This window comes from Electrona antarctica (assembly GCF_951216825.1).
Source record: "Electrona antarctica genome assembly, chromosome: 19".
NCBI lineage: Eukaryota > Metazoa > Chordata > Actinopteri > Myctophiformes > Myctophidae > Electrona > Electrona antarctica.
The window spans coordinates 19,814,156-19,839,913 of NC_136800.1; the positions used below are offsets into that span (position 1 = coordinate 19,814,156).

The 25,758-nt window shown below is 41.3% G+C and overlaps 2 protein-coding genes across 4 annotated transcripts; both read left to right on the forward strand.

Moving 5' to 3' along the window:
* The first annotated feature begins 489 nt into the window (after window positions 1-489).
* Window positions 490-3,181, forward strand: fcer1gl (Fc receptor, IgE, high affinity I, gamma polypeptide like). The gene is made up of 5 exons (XM_079529444.1): window positions 490-692; window positions 976-1,076; window positions 1,463-1,495; window positions 2,319-2,348; window positions 2,852-3,181. Exons 1-5 carry the CDS (start codon window positions 638-640, stop codon window positions 2,906-2,908), a joined length of 276 nt encoding a protein of 91 aa, XP_079385570.1. The 5' UTR covers window positions 490-637; the 3' UTR covers window positions 2,909-3,181.
* Window positions 3,182-5,200: 2,019 nt separating this feature from the next.
* nectin4b (nectin cell adhesion molecule 4b) lies at window positions 5,201-25,727 on the forward strand. Of its 3 annotated transcripts, XM_079488545.1 has the most exons (13): window positions 5,201-5,780; window positions 7,241-7,282; window positions 8,393-8,596; window positions 11,688-11,855; window positions 13,761-14,039; window positions 15,464-15,581; window positions 17,110-17,261; window positions 17,359-17,400; window positions 17,990-18,155; window positions 19,109-19,184; window positions 19,604-19,663; window positions 22,582-22,785; window positions 23,401-25,725. In XM_079488545.1, exons 1-13 carry the CDS (start codon window positions 5,717-5,719, stop codon window positions 23,695-23,697), a joined length of 1,872 nt encoding a protein of 623 aa, XP_079344671.1. In that variant the 5' UTR covers window positions 5,201-5,716; the 3' UTR covers window positions 23,698-25,725. The 3 variants fall into 3 exon arrangements, with proteins under 3 accessions (XP_079344671.1, XP_079344673.1, XP_079344672.1); XM_079488547.1 differs by lacking the exon at window positions 17,359-17,400 and having other exon boundaries at window positions 23,401-25,727; XM_079488546.1 differs by lacking the exon at window positions 7,241-7,282 and having other exon boundaries at window positions 5,202-5,780; window positions 23,401-25,719.
* The last annotated feature ends 31 nt before the right edge of the window (window positions 25,728-25,758 follow it).

The window sequence follows — 25,758 nt, forward strand, 5'->3', positions numbered from 1 at the left end:
CTCGGTCTGTGTCTCATAAGAGGGTTGTGAGCAGTTCAGAAACCGTCCTCCAGTGACATCATCGATGGGGAATACAAGCTAATCGAAACTGCAGGCTTTCTAGTCCTGAAAAGTTGCAATGCGAAAATGGAAGCCATCGTTCTCACGATAATGAAAATTGCAACATTTATGTAAAAAATCTGCCTAATGACTGGAGGACGGTTTCTAAACTACCCACAGCCCTCCTATGAGACACAGACTGAGTAGAACAAAATCGTGCCATTTTATCATGATTATTAGTGAGGACCAATTATATGAAGATAGGTTGAAAAGTGGTGGTTCAAATTTGCGCCTGAAAAAGCCTGCACGAAGACTACCTATTGTTCAGCAGTTTACGTCTGTAAAGTCTAAAGGCAAGAGGAACTTGTGTGAAGGGGGGGTGGGGGGTGGGGGTGTTGCATAGGCCTGTGGTTTCACAGCACTTCGATGGACAGAGAGCCCATCATTTCCTGCAGAGCTAACTTTCAGAGCTTTAAATTCAGGGGGTGGTTGAAACCTACTGTCGTCGACAGAACGACAAGAAAGAGTCGACCCATCTCCTTTGCGTCTTCTATACACCAAAAGATCCTCAATCTTCTCTGCCGTTCGACCCGACAAGATGTTGCGGCAATGTCTCTTGACTTTATTTCTGATGATGAACATCAGCTGTGCACGTGAGTTGTTTTTCACCTGGTCATATTCTGAATGTTCTGCCATTTGTATTTCTAATTGTGAGTATCATCAGTGGCATTGATGCTCTTGAAATGTAAATGTTAGATGGTCGAAATGGATACAAAATTAGTACTGAATATGTAATAAATATGTATACATAAATATGTAAGACAGTGCAATATTGCAACAAATACATAAATGTCTAACCCGTATTATATATTTTTGAGGAGCACATTTGGTGAATGATAATGACGGTCGACAATGTCTCCCTTTTTGTGTATAAAGAGGCTGAATACCTGGTAACTAATCTGAAGTTATGTTATATCCTGGATGGGATTCTCATTTTATATGGCATTATCCTCACCGTGTTGTACTGCAGATTAAGGGTAAGCAGAACTTGTATCACTGAAGACACAACAGACATCATGAGCACTATAGTATACCACAGAATTGCAACATTATACTCTGCAACACAAAACACAATTGGATCATGTAGATTCTACATTGTAGAACACTGTTAATGGAGGGTTTTTTAGTGTCACCTGAAATTATTTCATTTGGTAGTTCAAAAATATAGATTCCACACTGACGGATGGTGTTTGGTTAACTACCTACTAATGTTTCTTGCAGTTATTTTTGCGTTCATGTCAGCAATAACATACTCATTTATGTATTATGTGTTTTTGTGAATATCCAATCATTTATATCAATTGAAAGTGAGACACATCGGCAATACTTCAATCATTGACATTATGGTCCTTATGTTTGACAGATACAGCCAGTCATCAAAGACAAAGACAGTGAGGTAAACTTGTGATTGTGTTTCTCAGTGCTTGCATGAAAACGGGATGAAATGCAGCAGAATTATATTTGAAGCACAAAGAGCTTTTGGCTTACTCTGGTGGCATTACGGACGTATTATTTTACATTAGGCTTCTAATGTTTTTGGTTTCTTCTCTCTTTTAAAGAACCAGAACCTACTTCTGCTTTACACAGGCAACGCAATTCAGAGTGATCATTTCCCGTTGGAACTGAAAATGTTATTTATAAAAGCGTAGACAGTCACACTTTCCACCAACTTCTCCTCTGTGTATGAAAATAGTAAATACCATATCTAAAGTCTACTATCCATTTATTAGATTAAGCCAACAAAAATAACATTGAATTTGTCACATGTATAGAAGAAATAAAGGAATTACTGTACGTCTCTAAGAACCCTTCTCAAGCTTGAGATGGAAGTCGATGACACAGTATCCAACAGCAGCTATTGTAATGTTAATGTACTGTATCAGATAGCAAATTACAATTTTACATTTCAGGCCTTACATTTCAAGTGCAAAATCTGAGTAAATGGCATGAACATTAGTCAACACACAAAAGTATACATTGTCACGTAGCATAGTAGTAAGAGTGCAAAGAAAACAATTTAGTGTGTCAAACTTTCAAAGAAACTAGGATACCAGATAAACATCAAACAGTAACATCATCTGTCTAAAGAACACGTTATCTAAATAACATTCTTTGCATTTGTGGTTGAGTAAAGGAAATTCCAAACACAAACAAATAATAATGACACAACAGTTTGTGTGATATCCAGACTTGATGCTTCTGTTGTTTTCATTCCACAGAAGCCAGACCCTGCAGCAGGCATCTACCAGGTGAGACTCCACATTCTAATGCTTAGAGACGCCTGTACTGTACTGTACTGTACTGTACTGTACTGTACTGTACTGTACTGTACTGTACTGTAAATAAATGGTGGCACATGATGGAATGTTGGAAGGAGGTAAGGTGCGCACAGCATCTTTAGGCAAAGGAATTACTTTATAGTAGGACAACTTTTCGATCTCACAGGAAAGAATCTTCATCAGGTCAGCCATACTGACCTGATGAAGATGTTCTCTGACAAGTAGTTGTCAGAGAACTCAATAACATTTCACACAACTGTTTGTTTGAACCTATATGCCTATACTTTGTCGTATGACAAAATAGTGAAAATTGCTTTTTCTTTCATGGTATTTTTCTAATTATACAAAATCAATGAAACTGTAATTTTTTTAAAGTTATTATCATCATTATTAAATGAAATTATTATTATTAAAAATATATATGTTTGAGGAACTGGTTATAATGACACGCCACCGCTCTCTCTTTCTGATAGGGTCTGGCTCCTCATCACGAGGACACCTACGAGACCATCAAAATGGAGAAGCAGTGATGAAAGGCAATATGTGCTCAAATGTATGCTAAAAAACAACAAAACCCCAATGGTCTAACTTGTGTGTAGTATCTAGCACTTTCTAACTTGAAAGGCAATATGTGCTCAAATATATGCAAAAAACGAAAACAAAAACCCCAATGGTCTAACTTATGTGTAGTATCTAGCACTTTATAACATTTGCATCTCTGCTGTCCTGATTTGCTTGTTGTTGCTGTATATGTGTGGTGACAGCTCGCATTTTATCTCCTTTTGTAAACAACAAATGATGTACACTTATCTATTTGCTGTAAAAATTAATAGCCCAATATAATAATAACAATTATGTATTGCTGTAAAATAATAAAAAAGAATAGCTTTTGTATTATATATTCCTTTATTCATCCTGTGTGGGGAATTCAGGTGTCAACCAATGTGTGTCCATAACACTACATGCATATATTTGTATGAAAAGATGGGGATTTAGTCTTATCCACTTATATCAGTCTAACGGTAGCACGAAGTGTAATTCACATACATAATATACAACTAAAATATAGATATAATAGAACTGCGGAGAAGTGCATATTAGTACATTTCTAACATAGCAGATCAGCTATAACTATCTATAAAAAATGCACCAAGTCTGTATGTCTGTACGTGTGTACGGCTGTAATCCACGTAACTCTAGAACCGTTCGCCCCACCAACTTGCATCGTTCCATATAGGCCAGTGCTCAACAGGCACCACTCTAGTTTGATCAATTCTCCCAGGTTTCTTACCATTTTCAATGTCCAATATAGGGACTGTGAAAGTTGTTTTAAGCAGGGCAACATCACAGCAAAAACACTAGAGGGCAATCATACCCATCTCAGATTCACTGAGTGAGACTACTAGCAGCACATTTCACTGTTATGTAGGCATTGTGAATTAAGGAGACCTATGTTGGTCTACTTAACGTCCTCTAAAATAGTAGAGGTTGTTGAATTACTTCTCTGTAGGCAAGCACTGGTCCATGCTATGAGAACAAGATGACAGCAGGCAGTATCACATGGCAACTTCCAAAGTTTATTAAAGGAGTAGTTCACACAAGCCTTGATGTTTTTATTTTTTTAGACAATAATTTGATGACAGGATAGGAGACTCTTTTGAGACTCCGGCGGTCATTAAATATTGGCTTAATGCGACAAAAACAAAACAAATCTCCACGAATTCAAGGCTATGGGGTGTGTAATTGAGAGCAAATAATATTTTTGGGGGTTGAAGCACATTTGCAGAGGTGGCTGGAGGATATGAGTGGTAACTGGATAACTCACCCCTTTTCATCAGAAAGTGCAGACATCTCACCGGGTGAGTTATCCAGTATTCATATATGAGTCATGACTCATGACTGGTAGAGCTAGACCAGGACAGGTAGGCCTACAGACTATGTGCTGGGCATAGAGTCATACAAAAGGGAAAGGTATATATGTATTATATAATCTATTTGAAGTTCTAATGCAGATGAGTTTTATTCCAATATAGTGACATCCTTCCTGTATGTATTTTTGGGCCTACATACTTACGATCTTATGCAGCTACTAAAATGAACCTGTAGGCCTATATTCAGTACAGATACTGGGGTACTGGTTATACTTTCTTCAATGTATTACAACACTTGACGCGGCTCATGCATGCATGCCTAAATGCACATGACCCTGTGTCTCACCCTGTTGTATTTATGTAGACACATAGCTGCTCACGCAACTGTATTCAAAACAGATTCAAAACAACCTAGCCCAACTTCGGTTTTATTGTATTGTTCTGCCTGAGACATTCCACACCAACACAATTAATAGCCTACAACATTTCACTTTTCTAAAACATCTGGTTCAAATTAAAGCAGGGTGAATATTCTTGTGAAAAAACAAACAAAAAAACAAACATGACACTCAAACAGGTCAGATCACAATCTATGGTGTAGCCTACAGTGAAATGAGAGAAAAATATATATATTTATTTTAAACATACATGATCTTTAGGCCTAATAGTTATAAGCAAACTATTAATATTAGCATAATTTAATAGTAGGCTAGGCTGTTGTTTGCCTAAAATATATGTGTCTTTAAGGACATAATTATGCATAAATAAAGCTTCAGTGCTTTTGTTTGCTGCTGTGTAGTTGTTAAAAAAAAGCTTAAAGTTAGAAGGAAATATGCTCATCTAATAATAAAGTGGAACAATAGAAGCAGCCACCTGTCAAAGTGAACTATTGAGTCAAAGTGGTGGGCGTGTCGTGTCGTGTCAACATGAGAATGGGGCGGAGCTACTAAACCAGACAGGTGTACTGGATAATGGATGCATCGTAGTAACCTCTGCCGTGGCACGACACAACCAGACAGCATGCTTTTGTAGTTTATGTGCTTGTATAATTGTTTTATATGTTATTATTTAAAGTATTGTGTGTATAAGTTGTCGTTCAACAACAGTATACGTTAATTTGGCACCTGCCAAGCTCTCCAGCACAAGAATGAACGAAGTTCACCGCAGTACCGAGGAGGACTTTGGATTGTTGCACCGTGATTCTTTTCTGAAGAGAGGATAATAATACAATGCAGCAGAATCTAACAATTTTGCATGTATAACTGGTCAAACGCTAGAAAAACATATCATTTTATCCAAGAGGAAGACATAATCGGGTTGCACCTTTCACTGCTGTAACTTCTTTTTAAATCGTGGAGCAAGATTCCACGCTTTTCTGGTTGAATTTCACCATCCATCACATCTTTTTATGAAAACGGCATGATCTGATCAGCGAGAAAGGGCTTGATTTAAACCTGAGGAGTGAAAATGAAATCAGCAGCCTGGGACGCCATCCACCGTGCAGTTAGTTTGGTTCAACTCTTGGCAATTGGTAAGATTTGACCTATATGAACTTTACAGTAAAACTTAGACCTGGACTGGTTGGTTGACAATATCCAAAACTTATAGCCTACAAGTTGTGTATTTTGTCAGGGCCATGAAGGGTCCATGAATGTGTTCACTGAGTTACTGAATTCAGCATATCTCAAATCATGTTACAAACTATTAATTTGTCTTCAGTTTGACAAATGCAAATCAATCAACGTGAGGTGTGTGTGTGTCTGTGTGTGTGTGTGTGTGTGTGTGTGTGTGTGTGTGTGTATGTGTGCGTGCGCGCGCGCGCTGAACACACACTATCCTAGAATGTGACCCAGTGGCATTCTTAACTTTTTAGCAAGAAGTTCTAAGAGCATGAATCATTTGGCTAGCCTAGTGTGTATTGCACAAGTCTCACTTCCTGTTTTCTTTTGCAATTTAATTCCTGTGTGCTGTTTTTCTTATTTCATCCACGTCAACATCCATTCATAGACCATTAACAATGGTTGACCTGGTGCAGACTGCAGAGTTGTCTGGAATTCAAATGAATTGGTCGACATTAAGCTACTGGTCTAAAATTAACTGTTATGGATAAACAGGAAAAGCTAGTAGAGCAACCTCGTGACTACTACTAATTGTGTAGTGTGTGCAGTGATGGAAGATGATGTTAAAAGTATCAATACCACAATGCTCTGTCGCACTAAAAGTCCTGTATTTAAAGTTTACTTGAGATAACGTACACAAGTATTGGCATTATAAATATACTTAAAAGTACCAAAAGTAAAAGTACTCATGCAGAATTTCCCATTTTACAAATTTTCAGATGCATAACAATCTTTTGAAAATGGCAGATGTAGTACAATGCACAGTAATAATCTAAATCCACAAAGTAACCAGTGACTAACGTTTAGAGATAATTGTAGTAAAAGTACAATATTTGTCTCTGAGATCTAGTGGAGTAGAGTACCGGTATAGACATTTGGAAATACTCCTCTAAAGTAAAACAATATATCTCAAAATTGTACTTAAAGGGGCATTCCACTCATTTTCAACATTTTACTATGTCATTAATATACCTTAGAGCTGTTGTGTGGAAATAATAAAAAGGTTCCCCCATTCTGTGTTTCCTAGAACTGTAAGTATGAAAAAAATCATTAACATGGTGAAACACATCTTGATGACATCATCAAGATGTGTTTCACCATGTTAATGATTTTTGTTCAGATCTCCAGTTTTAGGAAACACAGAATGGGGGGACTTTTTTTTATTATTTCCACACAACAGCTCTAAGGTACATTAATGACATAGTAAAATGTTGAAAATGAGTGGAATGCTCCTTTAAGTAGTACAGTACTTGAGCCAATACACTTGTAGTACAGTTACTACAGTACTTGAGTAAATGTTGTTATCTGTTATCTCTGACTAGTCTCTTCTCTCTCTCTGACTCTCTCTCGCCCACCCACTCTCGTAAAATAGGTCACAAAGATTGCTGTTCAGTGTTGACCAAAAAAATAAAAGGTGGTTGTTTTAACTTAATTGTTTAGTCTTTTTAGTAGACGTGTCCTTGCCACTGTGTGTTTAGGGTGAGCGTGTGGGAGAATGCATTCACCATTCACGTTGGATGGTGACCCCATCTCTGTTATAGTGTAAACATTAATGAGGCAATGAATCAGTAACTTAAGGGATGTGTGTTTTAAACCAGAATTCAATGGGCAGATTGGGCACATGTTTGCTGTCCACTGTTGTTGCGGAGTTCTCACACACCCTGTCGGCTCAACTCAATGACGTCTTCCCCTTTTTATCTCTCACACTTAATCACAGCCACTACAAGAACTGTACACAGGAATTTGTCTTTGTGACTTTGGTGTGTGAAGACACATTGACATGTGTACTGTGAGCACATAGCGTACGGTATTGTCACACACAACAGGTTCTCACACACAGCGTCAAGGGACATCTCTGTTGACGCACAATGCAAAGTGCATTTCCCATGTCAGTCCCAAGTGTAAGCACAGTCGATATCTCAAACAGTCTTCCTGGATCAGAAATCTTTTATCTCTTCCTTTGTCCACTTGGTCCCTTTCGCTCTTGTTCCCACGCAACATCCCTCATTACCTGTAGAGCAGGGGTCTTTAATTAACGGGGGGTCCTGGACCCCTAGGGGGTCCTCAGAGCTACTACAGGGGACTGAGGGGAGCTGCCAAATCTTTGTGTGATAGGACGTTTTTTTTACATTGTGTAAAAGTGAAGACTGACAGGAAAGAGGGAGAGAGAGAGAAGGGGAGAGACACGCAGAAAAGGTCGTCATGAACGGGACTCGAATATGCAACACGCTATCTGGTCAAAGCCTATGTGGCATGCGCCTGGACCACTTGGCCAGCGGGCACCCCATCTATGAAAATGTTTAATCTGCAACACAATATATACATATAGTGTGTGTGTGTGTGTGTGTGTGTGTGTGTGTGTACACAGACTACACACACACATATATGTAGTGTAGTAGGGGGTCCTTGCTTCATCTCTCAGCTACGGCGTGCTTATCCTGAAAAACCATGAAGACTCCTGCTGTAGAGAAAAGGCAACCATAAATGAGGCTTTACATTTTTTTATCTCTATTTTGTCCTGCAGTGGTGTGTGTGGCGCAGGCTGAGTTTGTGGAGCCCCCAGAGCCTGTCACGTCTCTCCGCACCGTAACGGAGAGCGAGACCAGGTTCCCCTGCCGCTACCAGGCAGAGAGCCACGAGAGTGTGGTGCAAGTCAGCTGGTACAAAGAGCTGCCAGATGGCACCAAGGAGCAGATCATCCTAGCCCACTTCCAAGACGGACACACAGGTATGCAGGGTAACCAGAAGAGTGAGCACTTGAGAACTCTGGGCACGATTTAAAATTTATAATTTTTTGAGTGGTGCAACCATAGGGTGCAGCCACTCCTATGCCCAGCTTTGTCGGTCCCTGGCTGTGTCCCTGTGTCCTATGTATGTTTAGGGTACCAACAGGGGGCGCTGTTGCACCACTCACTTCAGACAGGTCGGATTTCTTATTTCATATTAGCACTTTTTTCATAAATGGGTGGCCAAATGCATATATTCTTAATGACATTTAAGGACTAATATTTCTACAGTTGCTAAAAATGTATACAAAATACACAATTTTTGGCATAAACAAGAAGTTGAAGGCAAAATGTAGGTCTGATAATGATGTACCGTGCACGTTCACATACATACTTAACATTATTTCCACCCATTTTCCATATTGTTTAGGTGCCCACTGGATTTGTAACCATACGCTTGACACAGGAAGGGCCTTCTTCACAGTCCTCTATGTTGTAGAGATATCAAACAATGAAACCAAGCTAATGATTTTCTAAAATGGGACTGTATAACGTTTTAGAGGAGAACTCTTTACTTCTGGTGGCTACTGAATGCGAGGAGTTGTTTTCAAGGGCGGGGATTAGGGTTAAATGAAGTCTGAATCAATTAAAGCAGCCAAGCACGGCATAGGCCTCAATACAAATAGAAGGAGCAGGAAATAAGCACCGGGGCCAGTTGTGCGTGCAGCCAACAGCTACTACTACAGATGTGGTTCACTCGACTTTAATCTTCCTAACAATGGCAGGCATACAGTGTAATTATCACTGAAAGACTCCTGTGGTGGCAGCGTACGTAGGATCGCCTTCCAACAACAATAGACCAGGTGTCTACTGTCTAAAGCGGGACAGTCTCACAGGCTGGTGGGATTTGGCATTACTGTCTATTTGCTCTAGTCTAGATGAGAATCACCAGATGAATGTCATTGTCTGGGAAAGTGCAATATGACCCTGATCGTCACCGCTCTTCTCCTGAGTTCTGCCTTACTGCTGGTTGTTTGTGATCTACTAAAGCGTGATTTCTGCCTCGTCTCAAGACGGAGCATTAATTGGACATAGGTGGTCTAGGTGTCTAGGGTGTAAGCGGCCCCTGGGTGGCAGAACTGGCACTCATGTATGGTATGAAAGCCACATCAATATCAAACCAGGACATTGTCCAATTAAAACTGGGGAAGCATCTGATCTGTGTTATTTTAGATTTTAGCATTGGCTATTCAAAATTAGCAGATAAAAGCTCACAGCATGTCACTTCGTACGGCGCTGCAATCTTCTATTTGTTAACATTTTTGAAAAATATTGAATAATTTTGAATTACAAAAAGAGCGCTGATTTAGAAGGCCTTTGCAGTATCAGCCCCAGGTCATATGGGTTAAAGGACCATACCAGCAGTCTGGCAGGTTTAGTCCAGGTAATGACTCACGGTATTCACACCATTTTCCAAAGCATAGCCCATCCTGGTTTGTTTGATTATGAAGGAAGTCACTGTATTCCATTCATTTCAGTACTGTAAAATCGACACGCATGGCTATTTTGTTGTTGTAGTTAGATTTGATTGCATTTTAAAGTGCAGATTGATTTGAAAAGTCTAGCCAAAAATAAAAGAGTTCAACAAGGGTCTATGCAAAGATAGTCTACAATTCATTGTCAATGGAAGCCAGCGACATGAAGCTACGAAGTACATCCGATGTTTGTATCCTAGGTCCAAAAGGGCTCATAGTTGAGACTCCATGCTGGATTGTTGCTGTTTTTTCTCAATCTCCCCTGCCGGCTGCCGCGCCTCAGACACACGTCACTAGTATGGACACACGCTTGATGATGTCAATGTGTGAGCAACAGATATACAAAGCTTTCTTTGTTGATACTACTGTTTATTTGTATGGATGAACTAAACAAAGTTTCGTTGTATGTCTCATACGTCACTGTATGAGACATACAACGAAACTTTGTGTTCGTTTCGTTTGTTTCGTTCTTTGTTTCGTTAACTTATCGGACAGTGACAACTTATCTATCTTATCTTAAGCGACAAATATGCTGTGATCTTTGCGTCTTTGCATATGCCTCGTGTGAACGCAACATAATAACTGCATGGATCCCTAGGGGTGCAGCTATGGCTAGCAGGTTAGTAGGTGTGCAGTCGTGTCTGGACTACAGAGCCCCATGTTTCCTGATCTTGGATGCTATTCTGGAGACGTGGAGGAACTCTATATTTGGGCATGACTGATGTCAGTATTTAGAGGTCTGTCTTCTACAGCACTGACACCCAAGCGTGGAATGCCCTGACCTCTTCCCTAAAAAAAGATCACTGGCATCCTTTTAAAACGGGCCTGAAAATCCACCTTTCAGCAGGCCTAAGGGAGAGGAAATGATCATTTCTCCCTTAGACAGGTGTTACAACCCCCTTCCTTTTTTCTTCCACTGTAATTTTTTTTGTGATATTGGAATTTGTTGTTATTTTCATGTTGTCATGTGAATTTCATAGGTTACAAATTGAAGCGAAGACAAATTTCAAAACGATCTAAAAACATTGTTACATATTGTGGGGATCTGTATGCTCACCAAGGGGGGGGGGGGTGGTAGGGCCACAGAAGTCAAAAGCAGATCTACCAAGTTCAGAGTTAACTTTTGGTACCTTGAATTTGGGGAAATGACTTGATCTGGTGTGGTAGGTCCCATTTCAGAAATGATGAGATGTATTTAGGACAATATCCAAACAGGTGCCAAATACACTTAAAACGTTCATCATTCATGACTTCTATAGTCTACTGCATTTGACCAAAGACCTTTTTTGACTTTTTTTTTAATCGACCCCAATCTATACAGTGTTTATTTAACTCTGAGAGTGTACAAATGGACACTTATAAGGGTCCATTTGGTTCTATTTGTACACTCGCAGAGATCCATATCCATAAAGTGTCCATTTGGATCCCTGGTGGTCCCCGGACCTGAAGGTCACGAGAAACTGTAATGTACAGAATCTGTTGAACATTTTGAATAAGTGTGTGTGTGTGTGTGTGTGTGTGTGTGTGTGTGTGTGTGCGTGTGCGTGTGTGTGTGCAGCATTTGGCCGTTACGCCAGGCGGGTGCGGTTCGAGAGCAGCAGCCCCACAGAGAACTCGGCCCTGCTCATCCCCAGCACAGAGGAGTCGGACCACGGCACCTACACCTGCCACATCTCCACCTTCCCTTCAGGGAACTTCGAGAGACGCATCGTCCTCACCGTCTGGAGTAAGAACCCTTCTTCCTCCCGCAATCTCTAGATCCCGTCAGAGCTGACATAATGATGTGTAATGAGTGGAATTAAACTAACTACATCTCTTTTGAAGTGTAGCCATTTTTGAGATACAGCATGTAGGCCTCTGTTTATTGCAAGGGCTCAGAAACCCGCAAAATGTAAAAAATGGATCGATGGGTTTACTTCTTAACCACTTAAAGCCCTATATACTTAGTTGACTGGAGTCCCCCAGGGCTCTATACTAGGTCTTCATCTGTTTTTGTTCTACATTAATATCTTTGTCCAAACTAACCGATCTAGTGCTCGCAATTCATCACGTTGCGACATGTAAGCTTGTAGATAGGCTATTTTCACCGAATAACGCTAGGGATCAAAGCACAATCCACTTCATCATGCAAAAGTGTAGACTCCAGGTTAGTTTTTTTTTGTATTGTGCGTACAGTATTTTGGTAATGCATGAATTACTTCAATGCTGAGCTGAGTTGAAAGCCTGACACGGAAGTACAGTAATTTGAATATTTAGTGATTGAAAAGGTGAAATAAATATGCCGAACCATGAAATGGTCCCTAAACTAAATTCTGACTCTGATAATTAGTTAGGGTCACTCCTCTCTGAATACCAACTGCAAAGTACAGAGATTTTGATCATATTGATTAGCTAACAACCTTTAAAGTGGAAGAGTTCACATGATTCTGTGTTTAGATCATCCAGTTCATATTTGTACCGTGCCAGTTTGAGTGGAAAATCCCTTTTTTGAATAAATTACTACTAATTCATTCAATGTTTACAGACAACTATACGTGTTTCAGCATGCTCAAGATGCAAAAAACAACCCAACAGAAAGACAAAAGTCAAAGCACTGCATTCCATTACTCTCAACCGTAGAATGTTGAAGTTACATTATGTAACATAAATATGTCGTTTACTGCTAATTTGTTGCATGCAAGGTCCTTGTTGTCCTCATTTGGACCTTGTGTCTCAGCATATTGTGAAACGCTGTCATCTCTTTGACCCAGTGAACCACTTCCTGTGTGTGGTTAGCAGTTTAACTGTGAGACAGTCAGTGTGTGTGCACACGCAACACTAGGCTACTGTAGTGGCTTGAGGAGAGAAAGGTCATGCAGTTCTGTGCACTTTTCTTGTTTTTTAAGATATTTTTTAATTGATAGATTATTGACAGGAAATAGGGAGAGAGATGAAAACCCAACCCCCCCATGTTTTGAAATAATAATAATTACAAACAAAATGTAGCAAACAAAAAATAAACCATAAAAATGTGTCTGCGATCCATAAGGGTCCTGAGTCCCGACCCAGTGTTTGGAACCAGTGATCTATAGAAATGAGCGTCGTGCCTGTCACAGACATGCCCAAAGCAAGTTCAGTCAGGAAATTCAGTGCAGTTGCTGCCGGCCATTCATTGGGCCCCCTCGGCATCACATTCTCATTCACATGATTCGCTTCATCCAATCATCCAATCGCACTCATTCCAGCTTCATACCGGCTATTTAAACTGGAAGTTTGCACTGCTCATCCTGTTTGCTGCTGCACACTGTCTGATACTGCTGTGCTGCTGTCTGCTTAAACCTTAGCTGCTCACCCTCCTCCACCCCAGCTACCACCTTGTTTTAGATCTGCTGTTTAGGTATGGGGGATTCGGAGTCCCTATGGTTGGGACTGATGTGCTTGATCAGAGTACCTAAATAGCAGATCCAATTCATCGCCAAACCATAATATATATATTGCTTATTTTATATTCAATAGATATACGGTATTTCATCCATTCATGAGTTGTCCTGACTGAACTTACCATAGGTTAAGTTGACCTGAGTTAGAGCATCGGCTAAAAGCCTGTAAAAATGTCCACAATCATCATGGCAACTTTGTCTCCCCGAAACAGCCTTACCCATCTCCTCTCTGGAACCTGTGGTGCTGACGGAGGGTCATCCCTTCGGTTTGGCCGCCTCATGCCGCGCCGTGGGCCGCCCTCCTCCCCGTCTCTCCTGGGACACGGACCTGCCGGGCCAGTCCCAGGACCGCAGCTCAGAGGGCGGTGCCGTGTCCAGCCACTACTCCCTCCACCCACTGCGCAGCATGAACGGCAAGCGCCTTGACTGCCTGGTGTGGCACCCGGGCCTGGCGCATCCCCACAGGCTGAGCAACCTGCTGGTGGTTCAGTGTGAGTGACCAACGCAACTCATGCAACACCTTATTGATGCACTTGCTTTTATTTGCTGTACTGTACTAATACTGAACTGTAGATCTGCTATTTTCCCGCGAAGACATTTGGTGGAGAGGGAAAAACGAGGGGGCCAAATATAAAGCCCTGGTCAAATAAGTTCAGCATATAAAGGTTAACTTTAAGTGGTTAACCTTTGAGTGTGTAAATGGATCCAAATGATTGGACCGTGTTGCCAGTACACACACACAATACCTGTGTGACATTTACTAGCTTTTACAGCATGGCTCTGCAGGAGTCTACTGTCTAGCCGTCTATAACCGTCTATAAGAGTTTGTATTTGTCCAGAGCCCACGATACTTTTCAAGCAATGGATGGAAAAATAACCTGTATTCCAATAGACCAATTATTTGTTTACAAACATTGGGACTGGGCGACTGTTTCATGTACTGTAATTTCCGGACTATAAGCCGCTACTTTTTCCCATGCTTTGAACCCTGTGGCGGGCCTATACAACGGTGCGGCTAATCTAGGGGACCTTCTAAATCTATCTCTATGGCCGGCTATGGCCTCTATGCGGCTTATAGTCCAGTGCGGCTTGTATATGTACACATTTGTTTTTTCCCCTAAATTTAGCTGGTGCGGCTTATATTCAGGTGCGCTTTATAGTCCGGAAATTACGAATCAATTCCCAACAGATCACCAAACCTGTTGTTTTGGGGAGCTCTGGTTTCAGTCCATTCAACCTCTTCTTGTGTGTTGGCTAGTGAGGTGCACCCCCCCAGGTGCACCCTAGGAGACATTTATACTTCATTGTGCAATAGTATTGCGCACAGAGAACATCTGAGTGATATACAAGCTCACATCGCGTTGTGAGCTTATTGGTTTGAGTGCGTGACGCCATCGCGGGACGGAGCATAAATTATACTTGATGGGCTGCAGGTGCGCATGCAGCCACGCACAAACATCATGAGCGCACCTCCCGTTCTTATGACAGCAAATGTAGGTGTGGTTTTGAGAACTGTTTTGAATTGCTATTATTCTTCACACGCAACAGAAACCAAGGATTATATATTTCAAGGGCGAGAGATCACAATAAAAAATCCTAATCATTCTTCCTCCACAATGGGAGAAAAACAGCATCTGAAAGTTTGATGGTGCATTTTTTACACGTGAGTGCAGTGAGAACTTTTCCATGACATCTTATGAGAGGCAGGGTTCTAGTGTGGCCTAGTACACGCCAATGCTGGTGCTTTTCAGTGTGACGTCGTCTGTTAAGGCGTCTATGGATCCATTTTAGTTATTATTTAACCAACAAAATTATTATTTAGTTTATTGGTTGAATAGTTATAATTTTTCCAAAAAATCTCAAAACACACTCACAAAAACTATCTTGTATTGATCTGTGGATCTGTTTATTTCAGACCCTCCAGATGCCACTGTGAGAACGGTTAAATCCGACTGGTACGTGGGCCTGGAGAACGCAGAGCTGAGCTGCGACGGAGGAGGACATCCTAAACCTCACAACATCACATGGACATGGTACTGGCATCACCCTGTCTACTCACTGTTTTGATTAACCGTCTGTCTCTCAGACAATTACATGTTAATTCAATGCACTGTAATACTAGCTGCGCTTCTAAATGGCTCTTTACAAGATGCTGGAATGCTTCTCAAAACACGTGTAAGCTGCCACTCATACACGCAGATTACACACCCGTGGACTACAAAAAAGAAACGCGCGCCAGCCCCGAAAGGAGGGCGCCTCTCTATCCGTGGCTCAATTGAACATGGGATAAAAAAAACCACGGTGTCACGTTGCGCAATATTCAAAGTTTCTTTTTTTTTTGGAAGACGGGGCAGGGGAACCATTTTCACATGAGGGAGGGGCAGGGAAGAGCAGGGAAGAGCAGGAGACACATGCTAAGCACTTAATCATAGTGACTTGCGTTAAATATCAGTCTAATGCCCAGTAAAACACAGGGTCTGTGCTTTAATTAGAGATACTGTACCTGCCATTACAGTTAGGACTGAACGCACAAAGAAGCATTCTGGAGGGCCAAGTGAGAAATATCCAGGCAATAGGACCATATGTATGCAGTAAAATCCTCAGTGTTCATTTAATTCTGAGAGGGTACAAACATAACCAATGAATAAATCAAAATGTTATGGTTACAAATGGATACATTACCAAAGAGAATGCAATTCGATGATTTGAATCATATTTTCTGATTGAACTCTTGAAATGTTTGGTTCCTGTGCATAGTTCATTCACAAACATTTAATTCTGTGACGTCTTGGGGTTACAGAAACAGAATGTGAATGTTTAGCATTTTTTACAATGAATGAATGGTTCACCTTAACTGTGTCATTCGGAGCCATCTATTCATTATCAGATAAAATCTCTCCTGCTGACTCCATTATAAAAGCCGGGTCGTTAGAAAAAGCTAGGTGGGGTCGAGAATAGAAACTCGAGAGGCCCTAGGTTTGGGGTGGGAGTGTAAGCAGCACAAAGATGGCTGCCTGGGCACAACGAAACCAAAGCAACATGAACCCTCTCAGTGGATTTGGTCAGAAACCGGCTCTCCTATTAAAAAGGCCTGTGTGATGTCTTCAGCTACAGACTTGAGAGGCTGGACCTGCTTAAATCCCCACAATCCTAGTATTTTGTCTATTCAGATCAATGGGCGCCAGGGTTCAGGTGCATTCAAATTACTGGTTTCCCCTCTGCGGTGAACCTGAGCCATGTAGCGTTTATTTAGCCAATTCATTTCCGTGATGTAAACCAGTTGTTTGGGTTTTTAATAGGCTGGCCGTTTGTTTTCGTACACACGTTCACATCCCCGCATGCTGCACAGTTCCTTTGACAGAGAACTGGATACAATTTATTCTACCCTGAAATTATTTAAAGCGGAACTGGTTTCAAAGTGTCAAAGTCCCTCACCAGCAACACATCAAATAATGGAATTAGTCATTGCTAATAGTTATTTGTAGAAGCAGGGAGTGGACAGTTTCAGTATCATTATGACACATCCCTATCCTTATTAATGATGCATTTGATAATCCACAGGAAGGGAGGCGCTCTACCAGAGGGTGTGACTGTGATTGGAGGAAACCTTGTTTTTGGACGGGTCCTCCACATGAATGACAGTGGGGTCTACCAATGTGTAGCCGTCAACAATGTGGGAGCAGGATCAGCAGAATATATCCTGACAGTAGCAGGTAAGAGAGCAAGGAGCTTTATTAATGCCACAGGTGTCTAGATGTTTACTGGAGGAAAACCTGGATGCATTCCTACCATGTTTTGTTCTTATTTTAGAAAGGAGCGAGGAGAGAGAGGGTTCATGGACTCAAGGAGAGAGTTGAGTTTCCAAATGACAAAAAGCATGCCTGTTAATTCTACTGTAATTTGGGTGATTTTGCCTCCCCCTTGTGGTGGTTCACATGGGTGTTATCCCAATCATCAAAAGGCATGCATGGGGAGAATGCCACTGACTGTAGTTGGCAACTTGTGACATGCATGTACTGTATGTGTTTGAATGTGACACGAAGGACAGTGTATTTTGTTGTGTGTGGGGTGAGTGCATGTGTTTCTCGAGTTACTTTGTTTCTCGTGGATGTTGCTTACCGAAAATAGGCTGTCTACAAGCACACAACGTGTCATCTGCAACAACGTGTTGCAGTACAATGTGTTGTGAGCTTTTAGATTGGCTATTTTTGGTGGCCGATAATGGCATGCAACTAAGGCCCAATCCAAAGTTCCACACACCAATGATTCGCAACGCAATAAGTTGCAACTACAACCACTTGCAACAACTTAAAACAAAATCTCTAAACTACACCGACCTGCAACAGGTCAATTCAGACCGCTGCAGCTGGTTTCAAGTTGCAGCTTGTTCCGTTGTGTGGATTGATGCATTCTCATTTCTCCTCTTGTGCCATTTCTTCAGAGAGATCTCGTAGTGAAGGGGAGACGCACTTTGACAACTTGTTGCTGATCATCATTGGTTCCTCTGCCGGAGCTTTGGTCATGGTCATGGTACTCATCATCCTATTGGTCAACCGCTACCATAGAAGCAGGAACAAGAAACTAGAGCTGGAGCTCAGTGAGAGAACGTGAGTTCAAAATGCCACAAAGTGAAAAGGTTGGGTTTTGATTACTTTTGTTTTCAGTTGTGAAGTAAGTGTGAGATGACATGGGCGGGCCAAACAACAAACTGTGATTAAGATCAAATGAATTATTCACATTATGGGCTGAGCTCTGGTGAGAAAAAGAGGGGGGGGGGAAATTACACTTGTGTGAAGTGAGGGGCGCTCAATATAATTATACATCACATTCTGTGCTCAGCCAATAAAATCATCACAAATGTCATTCCGGCCAATCACTTTTGGTGTCTTCACCTTTCTGGCCTCACTTTAATCCTCAATATGTACTTTGCTCAGCCAATAAAATCACCGCTTTGGGGTGATCAGCCAATCATCAGCCAATGTTTGTGTTCACACAGACCCTCAAAGCTGGGCATAGGAGGGGATAGCGCCGCTTGGGTAACTAAAGACATGCAACTCCTGGGACCTGATGGTTAGGTGTTGGGCTCCACCTAAGCAATCCATCTCCCAGGGGTCTAGTTCATTGGAAAGGGGATAGAGACAATAAGACACTCTGACCTACTTACTTAGATGCAGAGTTGATACTACAGGCCAGACATTTATCCTACAGAAATTGCCATGCTCTTGAGTTTTGAAACACACTCTGTTAACTGGATATTGTGTGACTGCAGCAGTTTTTCCTCTAATGACAAGCTCAAAATAGCTACACCAGGGTTAAAGTGGTTAAAATGTATTACTTTCCCCCCCCAATTTACACAATTACGCAATCTGCGGCCATTGTCAGTCAGACACTGCAGCATTGTTGATGAGCTCAAGTGTGATTACATCTCCGTAAACAGCTATTTCCAACCGTTTTTCTGTCTAAATATGGCTCTTTTCGCTGAAATGAATTGGCAGACACAGCACTATTTGATTTTGTAAATCCTCAAAATGTGTCGTCTTCTCATTTTCTTTTCTGCCAGGGAGGAAATTAACACCCTCTCCAGACAAGCGTCCTCCAGGAGACTCAACTCTGTTAGCACAGACCCCAGGGTGCAGGTACAGGCAAAGAGACTGTGTGGATGTGTGTGTATGTAGACTAGAGAACTCCATTGACAGACCCGCCCTAGTCACAGTGGAGCCTGGAGGCATGGGGCTACTTTGTGAGACGGGTGTTAGTGGAGGGAGGCAGTGGTGGAAAGTAACTAATTACATTTACTCAAGTACTGCAGTTAAGAACAATATTGAGGTACTTTTACTTCACTTAAATATTTCCCTTTTTCAGTCATTTATACTTATACTATACGTTATAGTCCTTTATACCAGTGGTTCCCAAACTTTTTCATGTCAAGTGAATAGTGATTAGCGGCTTGTAAATTGCGCGTGCGTGCGTGCGTGCGTGCGTGCGTGCGTGCGTGCGCGAGCTGTTTGTGTACTCTGACTGTTTAAGTTGTATCGATATTGTGGTTCCTTCTCAGGGAGAAGACTACGCACTGCTCAGGGTCGACAGTAGAATGAGGAACAGCCGTCTATCCCTGGTAAGAGCTGTCACCAAGCCTCCTCTGGAAATATTATATATGCCACCGGTTATAATTACAATCAACCAATATTTAGTAAGGGGGGGGGGTCAAGGTCTCTCCTTAACCCTGGCAGTATACAAATGGACCTGTTAGGGTACATTTGGCAGAGTTACAGACTTGTAAGAGCCAATGTATACCCGCCTAAAGGAACTGAGAGAGTCCCTGGAATCCACTTTGAGAAACACTTCTCTATAGCTTGCATACTCCACCAGTAACTCATTACTATTACAGCTTGATTGATCTATGTTTGAAAAGCAAATGATCAAGAAAGACAACATTCCAGTTCTTCAATGCACACATTAGTTATTATCCTTAATAACTATTGGAACACACGCAGAGGAAAGGAGGGTGAATATTGCTACTACAAATAGGAATAAGACCTGAATTTGGAAAAAGAAAATTACCTATATTCCTTACTGGAAGACAGTAGCACATTTCTACTATACATGCACCTCTTGGTACCACAGCACCTCAAAGGCCCTTAAAACTAGGCTCCAGACTTCCCAAAACAAACTGGTCAGGCTCCTACCTGGCCTCACCCCCCGAACTCACCTCATCCCTGCCCACTTTGATTGATTGATTTAAATATGTATTGAACCGTTTGCAGAATTACAGTACATTTCAAGCACAACTCAATACAAAGACTGTTAACTGAGTGGACGACCCAATAAAGCTTTACAAGAGGGTCCACCTTGTTCAATTCATCAAAACATTTAGAGACGTACAAATAGACACTTCTATATAGCCAAAGAACAGGCTGGATTGGCTGGATTGGATTGGCTGGATTTGCTTAGGGTCGACGACAGAGTACATCATCTTGCAATGGGTCTGGTGGTCCACAGGATTCGATACACCACCAAGATACCCATGTACCTGTCTAAATACTTCCTTAATGTTGACGAAGTCCACACCCACAACACCAGAGGGAGTGCAACAAACCATGTGCAACCCAGATTCGGCACAAACAAGGGACTAAATTATTTTCGCTCCTATGCCACCAAAATGTGGAATGCCCTACCTACAATCATTAATACATGCAAATCCCTTGACTCCTTCAAAACCGCTCTCAAAGGGAACCCACGGATGGCTGCAATTCGAAACTGGCCCCCGTAAAATCTCAATTCCACCCACATCTTTTTCCTTTCACTGTATATGTTTCTTTTCCCTTTTTACCTCCTTTATGATGAATTCCTGTTCTGTTCTTTGGCTATATAGAAGTGTATATTTGTATGTCTCTAAATGTTTTGATGAATTGAACAAGGTGGACCCTCTTGTAAACAAGTGTAATGCTTTATTGGGTCGTCCACTCACAGTTAACAGTCTTTGTATTGAGTTGTGCTTGAAATGTACTGTCATTCTGCAAACTGTTAATACATAGATCAGCCCTAAGAATTGTGTCATATTAATTAGTTAAAAAGCTTATCAACAGAACCTAAAAAGTTCCCACTATTAAAGCAAGATGTGATGTTTATGAGAGAGATGTCCTAAAACCAGACTTGCTTCACACCCACGTCTCAAAATGCTGAGGAAGCCCTACTGTTCTCCTTCTGCGTTATTAAAAGTGTTGCATACTAAAGTGCTGACAACTTTAATTTGCTATTTTTGTGGCTTTTGGGTTGGCACCCATCATACTCGGAAGACCTTTGAGTTGAGCACAATACTTGACTTTGTTTCTTGTTCAAACCCGACTTATCAGGAGGGAAAACCAGACTGTCTAGAAGCCTTTGTATTGAATGAGAGCAACTGTGGTTCAGCAAGAGGGAGATAAATAATTGAAATTACGTAGGCATAGAAAAGCAATCGTGCAAGTACTCAGTCACTGTTGCCAGTGGTTGGCTCCTACGTGTGCCTGGCTGCAAGTGCTTGCTTGACGTAAGATAAGTAATTTAGTGTTATACTGTATATGACATAAAGAATTATTGTGGAGTCATTACGTTTTTGTGACATTCCCCTCCAACTTTTACACCACAGTCGCACCACAGTCGCACCCACGTCTGCGGTTTTACCTACTGTCATTGTTTATTTGGTTTATTTTTTTTGGTTCAAAGTTTCTTTTTTGATATTTTCCAAATCATATAATTAAATTAATAATAATTAAACAATACCATACAAAATGTATGTGTATGTTACTCCCCCCACCCCCCAAAGTTCCCGCTCCGAAAGAGCCACAACCCTGGTACTGTATCTCGTACCATTTATTTAGTGTTTTCTTTTCTTTCTTTTTAAAAAAGAAATAAAATTTTCCTTTATAGATGGTCGTCTGGATCGTGACTCGAACTCAGGCTGGATTACCAGCCTAGGTGTCTGAACCGCTCGGTTGGCCCAGGCCTATTTGGTGTTTTCTAATGATTCTTAAATGTTCTGTGTTAATTGCTCTTTACTGTCTATTGCACTTTATTACTATTATGCTGTTTTATCATGATGTACAGCAAACGGCACTTTGGTCAACCCTGGTTGTTTTTAACCCATTAAGACCTGATAAATAAATGTCTTCTAAATTCTAAATCCAAAACATGTTGCTATATCTGTGGTGCTCAAACGTTTTCGTCTCAAGGACTCCCAAAATAATATAATGAATTTGGCCGCGGATCCCCATCTATAAATATTTTTGTCCCAGGGTCCCCCCCAGAAGCAAAGATTTGAGTTAAAATGTTTGGTTTAAAAATATATATATTCAAAGAATGCACAAATTGTCACAATCTTTCAACAATAGCAGATCTACAAGCTCATTAGTGCTAATGAGCTTGTTTGTATATGTTATTTTTGAGTAGCCAAAGTATTAAATAATGGTTAAAAGTGGCTAAAATCTAAAATGACATAAATAAATGCTTTATAAATCAACTTGACTTGACAACCACTCTGTTCCCTGCCTCCAGGATCGTCCCTACAAGGACAGTCAGTCCACCCTGTGCGGGAAGTGGGGGGGTCCGGGCGGAGTGGAAGTGGACGAGCTGGGCCGACCGGTGGTCTGGCACGACAGCGGCAGGGAGAGCGTCAGAGGAGAGAGGGAGATGGACGGAGAGCGAGAAGAGCGCAGGAGGAGGGTGGAGTCATACCTGCAGAACAGCAACATGTCACTGGTATTTTGGCCGAATTTTCAACAGATCAGCTTGAAGATTATGTCACATCCTACCGCCATGTACTTGAGTCTCATCATCATTGGATCTCTAATTGGTGGCACTGAAATAGGACAAGTGACATATCTCTAAAGTACATAGATTTATAAATGAAATGTATTACATTGGACAATCATTAGCCCAGCCCACACCAAAGGGTCGGGTCAGGACAAAATGTTTTTTAAGGTCAACCACACCAATGTAACTCATTGAGTTGCATTGGTATGGTTGACCTTAAAAACCGTTTTGTCCTGACCCTTTGTTGTGGTTTGGGCTTTAGACTGCATCTACACTAAGAACAGCATTGTAAAACAGAAGCCAGTAGTGGGATATGGATAGATTCACTCTAGTTGGAGCTGGATTTTTAACACAAGTCAATAGAAAATATCTAAGACGGAATACAAATGTTTTCTAACTTGCATTTAAATTGCATAGGGTATATATTGTGTGTGTGTGTGTGTGTGTGTGTGTGTGTGCAAGCACATAGACAGTAAATTTCACCCCAGTTCCAAAGACTTTTGAAGTACCGTAAGTCAAAGTAACATGCTAATGACATTTATTTTCCTCCCCATCCTCTAGGATTCCGGTCTGCCTTCATCCTTGATTCCTCCTAAGCTCCAGCAGGAGGAGGGCCTCGGCCCCAGAGAACTAACCGGCCTCAGCGATGGAGGGACGCCGGGGGACGTGGAGTGGGGTCGTGCTCAAGCGGTCATGGAGCGGGATGAAGAAGAGGGTGAAGACGATGGAGACAACCGCAGTAGCACCTACAAGATCTCTGAGGCTTTGACCAACCACTTCTACTACAGCAATGGCGTCCTCAGGCCCAAACCACACCCCAACGCCATTCTACTGCACCCCAGGGGACAAATGATCTAGGCGGCAGCCTCTTAACATGAGGAGGGTAGTGCACGCACATCCGTGGCCCAGGTGCAAGACAAGCAGAAGTATCACAAAGGAACACAGTCTGCAGACTCTGCACAATGGTGATGCTGAAAAAGCTCTGCTGTATTTTTAATGTGTCAATGTTTCGATCAATCAGATCTTCATCGGGACATATACAGTTCATGTATGTTCTGATGAAGATCTGATTGATCGAAATGTTGACGCAATAAAAATAGAGCAGAGCTATTTCAGCATCACCAATGTGCAGGCTATTTTCTTTTGAGAGCCTCTTAACATGACCCATCAATCCTTGGTATTACAAGGCAGCAAGCTGGTACCAAATACTTGGGTGAAGCAAGGACAGTTCACTTGACACAATGACTGTAGTTATGGAATTTGCGATTCTTGCTCTGGAAGTCATTACAGTATATATATATTGCCTGTGGAGTGGGAAATTAATACACATGCAAAAGCATACATTTTTTATATTCTGAGATAAATTAACACTCAGTATTTGCAGTGTACCAAGCTGGTACATTTGTTTGTGATTGGTATATTTTTCTATGGGCCTTTGTGGCAGTTTGTTTTTGTTCTATTAATGGCACCCATTCTGTTCACAGAGACGAGGTTATACATTTAAGTGAATGCCCTAATGATCATTTCTGTCCTTTCCGCCAAAGTCTCGTTTACCTCAAATATCATGAGGTCAACAAACAAAGCCTGGTCCTGGAACTTTACTGTTTTACAATGACCAAATGTTCATTGTTCAGAGGATCTTTTTTTATTTATTACAAAGATCTAAATAATTTGGTCCCCACTCCTTTGGGGTATTTGTAGCTGTTTATTTGCACATACGGTATGGTGAAATGTGTCCGCTGCATTGAACCCCATTCTAAGTATCAGGAGGAGCAGTGGGCGCTACAGGGGCAGCACCTGGGGAGCAGTTAAGGGATGAAGTGTCTTGCTCGGGGACACACAGGCCGGAGTCCGGGACACAAAACGGAGAAGGGTGGCATCTCTACCCATTCAGCTATGGCCGCTCCTGCACTTGTATGTGGATGAATGAACCATCAATTGTTGATTTGATGGATCATATGTGAACTTGTTTCTGTGACAATGTTACATTGATGTTTTTTCTGCAGTAGTTTATTCATGTTCAGTTAAGACCAACACTGTTCCTCAGCTAGATAGACAGACATTGGACAAGACAGTGAAGACACCCCAGAACAGGAACTTTCTGGTTTAAACCTCTGTCTGCTGTGGTTTGGTTTCCATGCCATTTTTGCCACCATTGTCTTAATAATTGTGTAAATTGTTATTTTCAAGGTTTTTCTACTGTATTGCAAAGAAACATGTTTGGTAATATGTTTTGTTTGTAAACACGTCACACACATATATATATATAACGGTATATACCAGTCTTTGTTTTTTTGTTCTTTATAACATTTGAAGATGGGAACATAGATGGATGTTAATATCTTGACGAATATCAGTTGACCCAGCAACCTTTTAATGTATGTAACTAGTTAACTTCTTAGTAGTTAATGGGACTTGTGAGTTGGAAAAAAAAGGTACCAGTCCAGTTCCAGGGAGACAGAAAATACTAGACAATTCACAGGCTACTGGTGAAGAACAGCAATAGGTCAGTGCAGTTAGAGTTGTAAATAAAGGCTACTTAGTCGCACACACCTAGTTCAAGTTCACACAGTATCAAAACAGATTATTGTTAACAGTATATGGTAGAGTAATAGTGACTGCACTTAAGAGGTTATTTCTCCTGACTTTTCTTTCAAAACAATACACGGCAACGATCCAGGGGGCACACGTTAGTCAGACTACGACTCACCTGTGGGGTTTGGGGATAGGGTTAGAATGGGGCTCTACGGCCGGAATATTGGGTAGTCTGATTTATGGATGTCAGATAATTGGGAAGTCGGACTAACATTACGCACCCCAACGATCCTGGGATTGTTGATGGAATAGCCTGAGGCCATTAATATTAACATCCGTTAAAGGGACACTTCACCCCTTTAGCAACCAATCTTATTTTAATGA

Coding starts and splice junctions, on each gene's coding strand:
- fcer1gl (XM_079529444.1), top strand. CDS start 638: ATGTTGCGGCAATGTCTCTTGACTTTATTTCTGATGATGAACATCAGC. Junction 1,077..1,462: donor TGTTGTACTGCAGATTAAGG/GTAAGCAGAACT, acceptor TATGTTTGACAG/ATACAGCCAGTCATCAAAGA. Junction 1,496..2,318: donor TCAAAGACAAAGACAGTGAG/GTAAACTTGTGA, acceptor TTCATTCCACAG/AAGCCAGACCCTGCAGCAGG.
- nectin4b (XM_079488545.1), top strand. CDS start 5,717: ATGAAATCAGCAGCCTGGGACGCCATCCACCGTGCAGTTAGTTTGGTT. Junction 19,185..19,603: donor GCACAGACCCCAGGGTGCAG/GTACAGGCAAAG, acceptor GTTCCTTCTCAG/GGAGAAGACTACGCACTGCT. Junction 19,664..22,581: donor GGAACAGCCGTCTATCCCTG/GTAAGAGCTGTC, acceptor CCCTGCCTCCAG/GATCGTCCCTACAAGGACAG.